Source organism: Equus quagga, chromosome 15, assembly GCF_021613505.1.
Source record: "Equus quagga isolate Etosha38 chromosome 15, UCLA_HA_Equagga_1.0, whole genome shotgun sequence".
Classification (NCBI taxonomy): Eukaryota; Metazoa; Chordata; class Mammalia; order Perissodactyla; family Equidae; genus Equus; species Equus quagga.
In genome coordinates this window covers 801455-816818 of record NC_060281.1, presented here as the reverse complement: position 1 = coordinate 816818, position 15364 = coordinate 801455, and the positions used below count along the sequence as shown (strand labels likewise).

General features: G+C 36.1%; 1 protein-coding gene across 1 annotated transcript in view; it reads left to right on the top strand.

Annotated features, from left to right (window-relative positions):
- RIMS1 (regulating synaptic membrane exocytosis 1) overlaps positions 1-15364 on the top strand; it is a 414621-nt gene that overhangs the window by 263545 nt on the left and 135712 nt on the right. Inside the window, exons 9-12 of the mRNA XM_046639771.1 lie at positions 6073-6140; positions 6783-6893; positions 8464-8563; positions 12518-12641. Of these exons, the coding sequence (XP_046495727.1) occupies positions 6073-6140; positions 6783-6893; positions 8464-8563; positions 12518-12641 (403 nt within the window). The remainder of the gene's footprint in view (positions 1-6072; positions 6141-6782; positions 6894-8463; positions 8564-12517; positions 12642-15364) is intronic.

Here is a 15364-nt window from a genome sequence, read left to right as displayed (position 1 = left end):
TTTATTTCAATACTTAGATACTAAGTCCTATTAAATCATATTTGTTTCTTATCCCTGGATGCTAATTTAGCTTAGGTGAAATTATTTTTTCTAGGAATTTGATACAAATTATTGATGATCAACTCCAGTTAGCTCCAGTATTCTATATAATTTAGGAGTGGGAGGAGACATACTTACCTTTTGCAGGCATAGAACTTTCTGAAATAAACTTCTAAAATATGAGGAAACTATTTCAAAATGGTGTATTTTCATTATATTAATTAGAAGATTTAATCTCACTTCTTAGATTTCAGATTTGTATTCCTGTCTAGGAAAAGAATGTTCTTGTAAAATATTAAAGTGTATAAATGGTTTTTATTACATTATAACCAAAGTACTATTTATTAATTTGTGTGCTGGCCATCGTATTCTTGGGTCACCTGCCTTGAAGGGGCCTGGTGGCTCTGCCACAGACTCTATTTCACTGTGATCTTCACTGGCTGTGGGAGCCATAGGAAGGCCTCACGGGGACCCAGGAGACCTAGAAATCGATCATATCTTGGTGTGGTTTCCTACTTAGAAAAGTTAAAACTAGAGGAGTGGCATCAGCATCATGGCAGAGTGAGCTCTCCCCTCTAAGATACAATGAAAAAGACATTTATATTCCAACAGAAGACATTCACACAACACAGAAGACATCTGAGAGTCCCATGCAGCCATACGACAGAAGGTGGAGGTGTTGGAGTCTCCCCCAAGGAAGTGGAACGAGGAAAGAGAACATTTTTCCTGCCTGAAGGACAGCAACCCAGGGATTGCGCACAGCCTCCAAGAGGAAAGCCGGGAGGGAGTGGTGGCCCTTTGCAGGAATGTCATAGATCTTGAGGACCGTCAGAGCTCAGGGGAAAGCCCCTACAGAGGTGTCTAGCTATTGTGGGGATGTCTTCATCAAGTCAACACCCCAGGAAAGCAGACAGCGAGGGACAGAGCAAGAAGCCCCCAAGATCACACATGAGAAAGAAAGCACCCCCCACAACCAGCTTCCCAGCCCAACACCTGGGAACTGCTCCATGGATCACAGTGGGCTCAGAATATGTAGCTCTTGACCCTCACTCAGTGGCTCCAGGTGGAAGCAGTGATCAGATACTGCCACAGTGCGGAAGCGCAAATCCACACTATCTATCAGTATGAAAAACTATATTAAATCTCCAGAACAGAAAGAAAATGACAGGTACCCAGAAATCAATCCTGAAGACAAGGAAATCTGTAATCTAAATGACAGAGAATTCAAAATAGCTATCATTAAAGAACTCAACAAGTTAAAAGAGAATGCAGATAGACAACTCAGCAAGTTCCAGATCTATGTCACAAGAGATTGAAATTATAAAGAAGAACCAGTCAGAAATGTTGGATTTGAAAAACACTATGGTTGAGATAAAGCAGAATATGGATGCCCTGAACAATAAAGCTGATATCATGGAGGAACGAATCAGCAATATTGAGGATAAAAATGAAGAAATGCTTCAGCTGGAGGAGGAGAGAGAACTCAGACTAAAAAGAAATGAAGAAAGTCTCCAAGAAAGATCCGACCAAATTAAGAAATGCAGCATAAGAATTATAGATATTCAAGAGGGAGAAGAAAAGGAGAATGGAGCAGAAAGCTTGTTCGGAGAAATAATAGCAGAGAACTTCCCAAACCTGAGGAAGGAGATGGAAATCCATGTGACAGAAGACAGTAGATCTCCTAACTCTGTCAATGTAAAAAGACCTACTGCAAGGTATATAGTAGTGAAACTGAAAAAAGTAAATGACAAAGAAAAAATACTCAGGGCAGCAAGGGAGAAGAAAATAACATACAAGTTAACCTCTATCAGGCTATTAGTGGATTTCTCAGCAGAAACCTTACATTCTAGGAGAGACTGACATGACATGTTCCAATCTTTGAAAGACAAAAACGTTCAGCCAAGAATACTCTATCCAGCGAATATGATTGAGAATATATTTCTTCATCAGATATCATGGAGAAATAAAAACTTTCCCAGATAAACAAAGCTAAAGGAGCCCATTGCCACAAGACCCTTGCTACAAGAAATCCTCAAGAAGCCCTCATACCTGGCAAAAAAGGGAGAAGGAGGTTGCAAAGCCCTGAGTGAAGAGATAAATAGGTAGAAGAAATCAGAAAATTGGAGCTATCCATCAGAACAGGTTAGCAAATACTCAAGTAAAACATTAAAGATAAAGGGAAGATAAACACCAAAAACAAAGATAATTTTTTTGTTTTCACCACAAATTCAGAAGATAGAATAAGATGTGACAAAAACACCTTAGGAGGGGCAGAGGGAAGGGACTGACTCGGCTTAGTCTAAGGAAATAAGAGGTCATCAGAAAATGGACTATCTCATCTATGAGATTTTGCATACAAACCACAGGGCAACCACTAAACAAAAAGTAGATCAGAGTTACAAGTGATAAACAAGGAGAAAACTAAGAAATCCAGCATAGAAAACTACCTAACTGAATTGGTAGTCTGAACTACATGGGACGAGAAACAACGGAAATGCAAGAGAATTGGAAAACAAGTGATGAAATGACAGCATTAAGCCTCATACATCAATAATCACTTTAAATGTAAATGGTTTGAATTCTCCAATAAAAATACACAGAGTGGTGAGATGGATTAAAGAACAAAACCTAACAATATGCTGCCTCCAGGAAACACATCTCAGCTCCAAAGACAACTACAGGCTCAGAGTGAAGGCATGGAAGACGATACTCCAAGCTAATGGGGAACCAAAGAAAGCAGGTATTGCCATTCTTAGATCAGACAAAGTAGACTTTAAAATAAGATACATAAAGGTAGACAAAGGCGGGCAGTATATAATGATAAAAAGGACACTTCAGCAATAAGACATAACACTTACAAACATATATGCACCCAACACAGGAGCAACAAAGTACATAAGCAGCTATTAACAAATCCAAAAGGAGACATTAACAACAGCACAATAATAGTAGGGGACCTCAGCACTCCACTCACATCGATGGATAGATGATCCAGACAGAAAATCAACAAGGAAATAGTGGAATTAAATGAAAAACTAGACCAGTTGGACTTAATTCATATCTATCCAAAGAACCCGAAATCAACAATTCAAAGAGACTCATGCACCCCTATGTTCACTGCAGCCTCATTCACAATAGCCAATAAGTGGAAGCAACCCAAGTGTCCATCCACTGATGATTGGATAAGGAAGATGTGGAATATATACACAATGGAATACTACTTAGCCATAAAAAGACAAAATAGTCCCATTCACAACAACATGGATTGACCTTGAGGGCATTATGTTAAGTGAAATAAGCCAGACAGAGAAAGACAAACACTGTATGACTTCACTCATATGTGGAAGATAAACAAATACATGGACAAAGAGAACAGATTAGTGGTTACCAGGGGAAGTGGGCTTAGGGGTGGGGACAGGGGGTGAAGGGGAGCACTTATGTGGTGACAGACAAGAAATAAATACAACTGACATTTCATAATGATGTAAACTATTATGACCTCAATAAAATCAATACCCTACTTTCTCTCCAATTAAAAACCCATTTTTAGGACTATGTTGGCTTTTGTAAATGCCCTGCATACAGACATTGAATAAACATATTTTTGCCCAGTATTTTAATTTGTCTATGTGCTGTGCTGTAATAAAGTAGCTTAGGATTCATCTAATTTTATTTAGTTTTAACATGCATCTTGCTATAGAAAATAAACAAAACTAAAAGAGGCAAATTTTATGGAGTATATGTACTCTCTGGGAAGGATGAGTCTTCTGATTTTTGGTCTATGATTTTCACAGTTTTCTTGAATGGTAGCAGTCTGTTCTGTATGGGAAGAACAGTGTACTTTTTGAGATGAGGAGCACAGTTATGGGCACGTGTTAGAAAGTGTGCAGAGTTGCTACGAGTCGGTCTTGGAATTAATGAGTCCCATCTTTTTTTATCACCATTTGTTATAATATTTAAAATACGGTGTATATTTCTTCTGGAGATGGAGAAGATGTCCAAATTTTCTAATACTTGGTCAAGTGTAACTGTCATGTGAATTATTGCAATTTCATAAGAAAATACCACGAATTTATCATTTTGTAGCAATGCCACCTGGTGATCAATATCTTTAATGATCTATTAGGAAAACAGTCAAGGAAAATGTTTTGTATTAATGAAATACTGGATTTTGAATATTTTAGGACCAAGTTTTGTTGAGTGTTGCTTATTATGTTAACAGTAGAGAAATGTGACCTAAAGACAAATTAGAGTACTCACGTCAATAATATCTTTAGAACGGTAATTGCGTGGAAAGAAGAAACAAAGTTTGAAACTACATATTTAGATTTTAGAATTTACTTTTTGTATGTCTTTAAGAAAAAAAGTTATATTTTAATGGATGATAATGAAATTAGTGATAAGAAAATTGTTAAAACCTTCAGAATATGAAGAAATGCAATTTTATGTAAAATGTACAACTATTATTGTATGCTATAATATTGAATGTATTTTTTCATTTACATCTATTAGCAATTTTTAGTAAATATTTACTATACTATGTATGACCAAAATTGGAAAAAAAACATTTTTAGCTGTAAAATGTGTAGCATCCATATTAGCACTGTCATGATGATGCAAGAATTAGTGCAGGCTGCACACTGGCATCACCTGGCAAGCTATAGCTACCCCAATGAAACCAGTTAAGTTAGACTGTCCATTCAGGATCGCTGTCCCACAAAGCACACAGATGAAAAACCTTGGCTTTTGCACCTGTCCTTGTATTCCGTCCGCTGCGGCGGTCCAGTAGATTAGAATCTGTAATGGCTACCAAGCCGTGTGCACACTTTGAAGTCTCTGATTTTGAGAGGGACAAGGGCTCTGTGTGGAGAAAGTTTCAACAGATTGTAGTCTCTGCCAGCACCATTTCTGATATCCACTCCTTCCTAGAGTGTGCTGTAGTCTACGTGGCGTATTTGAGGAACATTCTAGCATTTCTTATAGTGTCCATGACATTCCAGTTCAGTCTTTCTAAGATATTGTGTTAAAGAAAAGGGAAGCAGCTGCTAAGAAATTGAACTGTGTGGGTTTTTCATGCCTGCAGATTTTAAAGTTTTTTTTTATTTTCGATCACGTGTCTTTCATAGAGCCTGTGTTCACCCTGCCTGTCCTGGGCATAACATTCTTCACTTAGGGCCTTCACGGATGTCAGCAAACATGTTCCCAGCAGCAGTGGGAAGCAGCAGCCCGTTAGCTGCCCTGCTGCCCTCGCTCTCAGGATCCACGGGGAGTTTTCCTTGATTTAATCTGAGATTTAAAATGCAAACAGTCGTTCTTTCTCACGCGGTTACCCACTCTGGCCTTTCTTTCTACGCAAATACTGAAAGCGCTGCTGCTTTTAATTTTTTTTCTCAGATGCTTTCTTCAGCATTATACTTTTAGGCGAACAAAATCAAAGTTAAATGTTCGTAAGTTCATGTTTACAAAGTTAGGGTTTTTAAAGTCTTTTTTATGGCTGCTCTGTCATTTGTATGTACTCCTTTGCTAAGTTATTCTTGATATTTAATTACCCAACACTGGGCTGTGAAGTGTGTGTCCTGTTGTTCAGCTGAGGAGGGAAGAGCTGGAGACCAGAGAGCAGTTCTGACAGATCTGATGGAGTTCAGACAGTAGAAAGGGAGGCACTGGATGTTAATGCTCATCTCAGTCCAGTGAGCGGTGTCTCTAGATGGCAGGCTGGGCCTTGGGGTGGCTCGTCATTTGAGGGCAAGTGGGGTGGGTTCGATTAACCCAGTTCTTCGTTTACTGATATGTGTGTTGTAGACTGATTTATGAGAGTGAAAGTCAGCTCTCCCTTAGTGTGAAGAGTGTGTGTGACACACATTCATTCCAAGGATTCAGGAGACAGCCTCTCGATGCAGGCGTGTGTTGTTCTGGGATGTACACCCTCAAGATGCTGGTGTTCTTGACCTTTCACTTCGTAGAGTGGAGGAGTTGTCCTTAAGGTGATGCTTCTCCGCTCGGAAGTGTGACATCTCCTTCTCCTATGTGCAGGCGACTTGGACTATTACTGGTTGGATCCTGCCACGTGGCACAGCCGGGAAACCTCGCCCATTAGTTCGGTAAGCTTTCTGGGAAGGGAGAGTCTGGGGTCAGGGATGAGGAGGGCTCGTCATCGTCCTTTGATAGGCGATGGAGAGCGATCTTATTCTGCTCCATTATGCGTCGTGAGAGCAAATATTGATTTCATTCAAGACAATACTGTTTTGAAGAAAAAACAGTTATCACCGAGTAATTATAACAAATTTTAAATTAAGTCAAAAGCAATTTTTAAATGACGACTATACAGAAATGAGATATTGTTTGGTTAATGATATCAACATTAGCAACTCAAAATATGGAATCAATTTTTTATATAAGCAGATGTATCTTCAAATTTCAATGAATTTCATTTCAGAACCATTTTTTAGAGATGCACGTAGTTTCTGACAATGTTGAGGACTGCGGTGTTTAGTGTCAGTGTCCACTGCAGATAAAATATAGCTCTAAATGAAAATTGTTCTGTGCCAAGGATAGAGCCCACCAGAATACAGAATTCCCTGTCGAGTGTCTTCTCACTGAGGAAATCACTGCTACAACCAGTGACTGTGTGTCTGTGGGAAAGAAAGCAGCTTATCTTTAAAAAAAATTTTAGTGAGGCCACATTGGTTTATAACGTTATATGAACAGCTGATTTTTTTTTTACTTTTTTCATGTTTCAATAGCATCCTGTAACGTGGCAGCCATCCAAAGAGGGAGATCGATTGATTGGGCGTGTCATTCTCAACAAGAGGACAACCATGCCCAAGGAGTCGGGAGCCCTGCTGGGTCTGAAAGTGAGTAGCTGGTTGAGTGTGTCTCCAAGGGCATGTCGCGGTGTGGACGTGCTCAGCAAAGTTCTGACGATGATGCTGACGTACCTCTGTCCTCTCCAAAATAGAATCCTCTAGTGATGTATCTTGTTAATGTATTGATGTTTTATGGTAGATTTAGTAGTTTTATCTGGCTTAATATTTTAAAATCATTTTTCTTAATGTGGCATACAGATGTGTTAGGAAACTGCAATAAAATATGGGAAAACTAAAGAATTTTTCTCTGAATGTGAGGTTCAAGGACGACTTTGACATTAAAAAGGTTTTAATGGATGGTAGTAAAGTAAAGAGGCTGCATAATTTTATTATATCTTGACAGCAACATAAAACATCATTGAGATGGTTCCCTAAGTGCAGTAGAATTTACAGTAACACCCAAGAGAAAAACATATCTTCTAAAAGTATTAATTGACTTCTAACAGATAGACGGAAAGACGAGTAAATTATGAAAGATTGCTTTACTGTGGATGTATATATACGCACACGATTTGTTTTATTGTGTGTGTGCGTGTGTATGTGTGTTAAATCATGTGGTTTTATTTGCTTTCAGAAACTTAGAGAAATATTCAAAGATGTGGCTTTAAAAGTATTATTTACCAAGAGATTGTCCTACAGTCTTGTGATCGTTTGACCTCTTCAAAACCATTGACTATTAATCCAACTAAAATTTTTTCAGTTAATGTACTCAATAGCATCACTTTATTGATCATTACGTTAATTTTTCTTGCTGTGAAATATTTCTGATCACCACCACTGATGGGCATGTCCCTAAGAATTGTGGATCAGCGTCAACTTTTGAGAATACCCCTCCCACTTTTAATGATACATATTTAGCCCCTGCATCAGGAGAAATTGAACTTAGAAACTTGCAGATGTATTTAGTTTTAGTTACAGTGGAAAAGCCAAGTGAAAGTGTTACATATTTGGCAGTGTCACTCAGACTTTGAGCGTTAGATTGGGACAGACGGTGTTTCAGATGTGGAGGTCATCCAGATGGTCAGTAGCAGAGACGGGCTTAGTCTTTTACTCTGTGAACCATGGGGAGTTGCTTCCTCAAGGTGGCCTGTCTTGGCTTGAATCCCTAGTCGTTATGTCTTAGACCTACACTCTACTAAAATATGCAAAAGATATAAAGATCTGATGTGACAATGGGGCCTTATCTGCATATAGAAATATAATTCAGTTGGTGGCATGGATTTAGAGGATAAGGGAAAATGGACCCTAATGTCAGACAGTGCTGTATGATGGTCAGCAGGAAGAACCAGCACCACGTCATTCATGGTGCCCTGTGTCGTCAGGTCGACATCGGGAATCAGTGCATAGACTTCCTGAGGACAGTGGTGATCTCAAATAGAATGAGAAGTTTTCTTTTCAAAACCACACGGCCAGCTCCTTTAGTCAAAATGTACTTCACTTCATTAATGTCCCTGTGCTCAATTCTGAACACATTATCAAAGACTGTAGGATTAATCCCTGAAACTAATAAACGTACGTTTCAGTATGAGTCTTGAGAACTTAATTTGTAATTATCCAGGTTGTTGGAGGCAAAATGACTGACTTAGGACGCCTTGGTGCCTTCATCACCAAAGTAAAGAAGGGTAGCCTTGCAGATGTAGTTGGACACTTAAGAGCAGGTAAAGCTCCTTTTTTAATATTTAAACAATGTGTACTCTATGCATGAGTTGGTGGTTGTCAATTTTGGGTAAGTTATATGCAAGTCAGTTAAGTAAATTACTAATTTTAATGCATGAATAAAGATTTTTTCCTGATATGGATATTACTGATTGCAGTAAACGGTAGCTATACATCGGTAGCAGTTTGGAAAGAGTAAGAGTAGGAATCTTTTTTCATTTATGTAAAAATCAATAGATGCAAAATGCTGAAGGATTACTGAGTTTTGTAGATGGCTTCATAATACCGCTATGAAAATCCAAAACAATGTAGCCTTGTGAAAAAAAATCACTATTTAATTCTGTAGTTCATGCTTTAAACTAGAATAATTACTAAAGTTTTCTCATGGTGGTTCCAAAACACTCAGTAGCAGTGTTTTTAGTAAAATACAATCATGATCACATTTCTCACACAGATTATGAGTAATAAAATGTTTGTTAATGTAAATATGATAAATGTGACGTACACATGCTGACGTGCTATTTCTTGGTATTTGGAAATTTATGTTATGTTGATCTGTAACCTTAACACGACATAATAATATCATTCAATATATGCAAATGTACTGTATTCAGTAGCAACATACTTTACAATCCATTTTTGATAAATTGCTAATTTTCATTTTAGTTAAAATCATATTAGCATATTTTCCCCGGTTTACTTCAGAGTTTGGAAGAAATCTTTTGGTTGGGGTGTCTGCTTATGCATTTACGAGACAGTTATAAAGAAAACAGACTAGGCTGTAGAACTGAGGATTTGTAACCCACAGCACATAGAAAGACAACATTTCTAGGCTATGTTTCAGTTTTTATAACTTAAGATGGTAATTCTTGAAACCTTGTGTTGTAATTGACTCCCAGGACGTCAGTTCAGAATCATCGAGGTTTTTTCTTTGATAGGGACGTGCTGTGCAGGTGTTGTAAAGGGAGAAAATCCAGATCAGGGATTCCTCTCCGTCTACACACACGCAGCACGGAAGAGCGAGAGGTGCAGGACAGGTTGTCTCTTATCAGGGCTAGTTGTGATTCTAAGAAACTAGCTCAATTGGGAGTGACTGTGTCAACAAACTGAGTCATGGCTTGTTTATGACTCCAAAAGAAGCCTTCGAAAGTTGAAGAACCTTGTTGCCTGCTCTGTGTAAGATAACTAGCTACAGAATCTGAGTTCACGGTTCACATTATGAACATGATGACTTCTGATTTCGTCTTTGTGTTTTAATGGGAGATTACTTAAGAAAGTCAGTGAAGGGGCTTTTCTGTACAATATGTCCCTTAGTGATTAATTTCTTTTATTTACACCCTCATATGCCCAGAGCCTGAGAAACTTTAAAATGTTAAAAGCTCAACTTAAATAAAATACGTACAAATATGCTTTTCACTTTAGGCAGTTGATGTATTTGTAAAACATATTTTAATAAGATAGATCATAAGTTATGTTTGATTTACATTACAGTGTAGGTACCATTTCTCTTCTGTTTGCACATGAACATCACTGGCCTATCTAACTACGGGGCTGTTTTATCAGCGTGACCGTTCAACATGGCTGTCTTGCTTTAATCCCACAGTAGCTTTCTCTGCTGCTGCTTCCCCTTGGGTCCCTGCACTGCACCATGACCTGACTTAGTCACCAAAAGACAAAGTTGACCCCGACCCTGCCCTCATTCAGACCCCTCGGTGACTCCCCGTCATTGTCTGCTCGGTCGGAGCTCCGTGGCCTTGTCCTCTGCCAGCTGGTCCAGCCACTTCCATTACCGTCCCCTCTGCCTCCAGCCATGGCAGTCTCCGCATAGGTCCCTGGAAGGCCGTTTCCACCTGCGGGACCCAGCCTCTGCCTCTTGTCTGCCTGACTGCTTCCTGCTCTTGTGCTCTGCCTGTTGAGGGCCTGTCCATCCTTCAAAACTCATCCAAAGGTCTCTTAATTCTAAACTGTTTCCTGATATCTTACCAGGAGCAATAACGAATTACTACCTCCCTGGCACTGTCTGGCTCTATGTCTGTTCCTCAGATGAACTTCTTTTATTGCATTTGACATTTTCTTAAAGGTATTCATTTCCATATTTCTCCCCCGCCCCCAAATTTGGGGACAGAGAAAGTCTCCTTTTCATCTTTGTAGCTTCGTAATCTGCATCCTTTCCTGAAGAGATGATCCATATATAAATAAATATTGTTAAAAAGACGACCCTCTGGTTTAGGAGGTACTGATTTGTAAATAAGTAAATTCGTGTATTAAGTTAATTTAATATTAAAAGTTATGCTTCCAGGTTGCTGTCTATAAGGAGGAGAATTTTATAATGCAGTGCTTTTGCAAAATGTTGATTGAAACTCATTACTAGGTAGTAAAATCGATTTAATGGTTGCAACCATCAATAAAAAAATGAAATAGAACATAATAGAATAGGAAATATCAGGGTAAGTATTGTTTCAGAAAATATTTTTTCTTGCACACACATATACGTGTTCACATGATGTAAACTTTATTTCTTTTCCTGGTCAAAAAAATTTAAAAGACTCCTAAAATATTTTAAATTTGCAATTATTTTATTTACTTTTTTTCTAGTGTAATATATTCATTGCCTATTTGAAAAACTTTTCTAGGTAACTCCTTAGGTCGAAATGTTAGAAGTCATTTAACTGTTGGTGGTACCCATACCCTTTTACCCAACTGAAGAAGCCTATGTGCTTTTTAAATATTTGCTTTTTACTTTTGAGTAAGCAAATACTTGGGAGAAAAGAATTGCTTTAAAATAATCCTAGCAAAATAAAATTTTTCTACTTCTTTTAAAAAAGACCTAGCTAAAAAGGAAACGATTTCATGTTTATACTTAGCTTTAAAATGTATAATGATGGTGTTGATCCCTTACTTCAGCACATCTTTACTCAGCTACTAGATGTTATAGGCACTGAGAATAGCAAAATAAACAAAAGCGTGAAAAAATTAAGACACATATAGTACCACTGAAGCTGGGATATTTCAGCTGAGCTGCCATGTGAATGGAAGGGGGCTGGGCAGAGAACCATTTGGGACCTCAGACTGCACTAAATATTTATGCAAATAAACAATGTTTCCCAAATGATCTATGGTGAAAACTCTAGTTAAATAGTAAGTTATTAGCCCATGTATTTTAGCACCACGTCACTCTCCTTGATTAATCTTAGAATATTTAATAAACTAATAAGTACTATATTAAATTATATTATTTTGAAAATATTTTCTGATTTTGCTTTAATGCTCACAGTATGTATTCTGTATAGAATGTGTGTGTTATGAACATCTGGAAGTGGGTTAACTGTCATGCAACAGCTTCACATCTGCTTGCTTTGTACCTGCCATAGCTACCTGCGTTACCCCGGGTATGGATTCAAATCCTTCCATGCATTTTTATTCTGCTGTGCATCTGGTGAAGACAATGGAGCATGACTTATAATTGGAAAATTCATGCTAACAAATGTTAATTGCTATTTCTACCAGAAATAAAGCAGGATTTATGCAGAGGTTAATAAGAATCTTTCACAGATAGAGCCGCCTACATTTATTATATGGAGGGCATGCTGCTAATTATTATTTTTTAATGTTTCCGAATAGGCTGTGCTAATTCCATCCCATAGCATGATGTTATTTTATATTATTTCTGGGATATCTCAAAAGATAAAGGTAGTTTTGTATTGTACTGTTTCCAGTGACCAGTAATATTCTATGGGGAAAGAAAAAGAAAAAAAAGAAAGAAAGAAGGAAAGAAAAAAGTGTTTAGAAGAACCATTTAGCTGACATTATATGCCAGTCAATTTGCTTTTGAAAGCAGAGCCTAGACAATTAAACTATTTGTATATGTTTTGCATTTCTTTGTTAAAAAAGAGAAAAGATAAGTAAAATAAACAGAATATATAAGGTAAAAAAATACCCTTTTTTTTAAATTCAAGGGGATGAAGTTCTAGAATGGAATGGTAAACCCCTGCCGGGAGCTACAAATGAAGAAGTTTACAACATTATTTTAGAATCAAAATCAGAACCTCAAGTTGAAATTATTGTTTCAAGGCCTATTGGGTAAGGCTAAAAAAACTTACTTCTTAAGTTTAGTAAATTACATGTATTAGCAGGGTTTAAAAAAGGAGTTTATACATTCATACAGTACATGTTAACATGGATAGTTTTTTCTTCAATTATGGGCATACATTTTAGATTTTTAAAATTTCTTAGTTTTTTGAACTTGAATTCTGAATTTTCTTCACTACATTTTAGAAACTCCACAATTTAACAATTGTAATATCAAAAAATATTGATATATATTTTTCAGAAGTGAAATATAAAGTAAAAATATTTTCTTTTAATGGTAGAACTATTTATGTTTAGTAATTCTAAATTAATGAGTAGCATTTCCTTGAAGGGAGTCAGCAATAAACATCTTCTTGTGATATTTAAAATAGTGATGATTTCACATGTCTACATGAACTTTTTATTATTCTACTAAGACTGGGATATTTTTTATAAATCTTTACCCATGGGTAGTTCCAACTTTTATTTAAAATCAAGCAAGTATGAAATATTTTAACATTTTAATTGGTCAAAATAATTGGTATCATCTTTTTCAAACTTCAATTTTCAGCATACTTTAATTATCTACAGCCATTGACATATTTTATGTATCCATCTGTAGAGTTCCTATATTGTTTTCCTGGCAAACCCACAAAGTCCAGAATAGTCATTTTGCCAGTCTATAATTTTTTGGAAGGCATTTTGAACTGTCTCATTATCGTTGGCTTAATGTTTGAATATAGTTTTGGAAATATTTCCCTTTTTTTTCCTATTCTCTAACATATTATAGAGCCATAATTCAAGATTTTTTACGTTGAAGAGCTAGTAACTTTAAATTTTTGTTGTCCTCATGAATATATGTCCATGCAAAACATACAAGAAAATATAATTATCCTAATTCTCAAAAGACTGAAAATGTATGATCATATATTCCAAAGAATAGTATTAATATATATTAAATTCTAAAATGCCAGCTTATAACAAGTGTAAGTGGTGATGATTAAGAGTAAACATTGAAGACATTTCCAAAAGTATTGTACATTTCCATGCAGATTTTTAAAAATAGCAACACTATATAATTTATGCTAGTTTTACATGACGTGTTCTAGTGCTGAGGTAAATGTGAGGCTGGAAAAGAGGTAAGTAAGTTGGGAAATGAATCAAAAGTACAAAAAATAAAATTTAAAATCAAGCATTATGCACATTGCCAAATACTTTCAAATATATAGTGTTTTAAAAATAATCAGCTAAAATAACATTGATTCATGGTTACTTAAAAAAAACTTGACAATTAAAGTGGACTGGAATAAATTTTCATTATTTTTACTTTTGTATGAAAATAATTTAAAAAGTGATAATCTGCATAGCCAAACCCTAAACTGTCATGGGTTATGGAATTCAAAGCAATATGGAGTACAAAGATTATATTTAAATAACAAACAAATTTAGCATCAACTTTCCAGTTAATAGAGAAATTATTAGAATCCTGGGAGAAGAGTTCAAGCTATATTTAATAATTAGGTTTAATGTAATTCTGTGATTAATTTAAAGCAGAAAGAAAATGTTTATTCATAACTTAGTGCCATAGTGATTCATTCCAAATAGAACTCATGTGCACATTGATCAACATGGTCTAAGAGATGTCAGGCATCTTGAGGTAGTGACCATCTTTGCCAACCTACCAAATACAATACTCTTGACCTTTATGCTAATAGTTGTTATTAGAGCTTTTCTACCACTTTACTTGTGAGTGGAACTAATTCAGAGGGTTTGTGTAAATGTAAAGTGGAAATTCTTGCCTGAAAATACTACTAAAGCAATTTACATTAAATAAATTTTGAATCAAAATTACTTAAATTTTTTTTTACAATTTCTCCAAAATCCTTCTTTCACAGACACATAAAATCCAAAGCTTACACCTACTTTTAGAGTTCCAAATTCTAATTTTCATAATTGACTTGGAGGCTGATTGTCAAAGAAGTCATACTATCTAAAAAATTACAGTTACTGAATTTTTAATAATTTATTTTTATTGCCTAGATTAATTTAGAAGAAGGTAGCAGAAGATAAATAGTTGGTTTCTTGGGTCTTAGGTATTGCAAATTAATTTCTTAATTATCATATAAAATATATTTTAGGCAATTTATTAGCTATACAAAAATATATAATAAAATGTGTTTATAAAATACACAACACAGGATGCATTGTCATTTGTAAGAAGTATAAGTTGTAGGTGGTCACGAGAATTACTTTGCACAAAAAAGTGAAAATGAAGAGTTAGGAAAATAATCAGAGGACATCGTTCTTGTTTCTCTTCCTCCTAAAAGTGCAGAGAAAGTAAAAATGAAGTTAGGTTACAAGGTAAGTGGTTAGAAATTCTTAAATAATATTCTAATAATTCCGTTGGTACTAGCTAACACCAGTCTGCTTTAATATGTCGTATTAATACTTGCATATTGCTAATCTCCTTAAATTGATACTAAAATATCTTTGGGAAACCAGAGGTAAAGTAGTTCTATGTAGTACAATTCCCAAGCCGAGCTGGCCCAGGGTTCTCAAGGTCGCAGTGGATAATGGATTAAGCTGAGGTTAATACAAATTTTTGTTCAGAGTAATTTGAGAGTGTGACAGGAATGAGTGTTCTCATGACTCACTTTCTAATCATACAGTAAATGCCATATATCTAGCTAACTTCAGTATAGAGATACGAATCTCTATATAGGGTTATATATGTG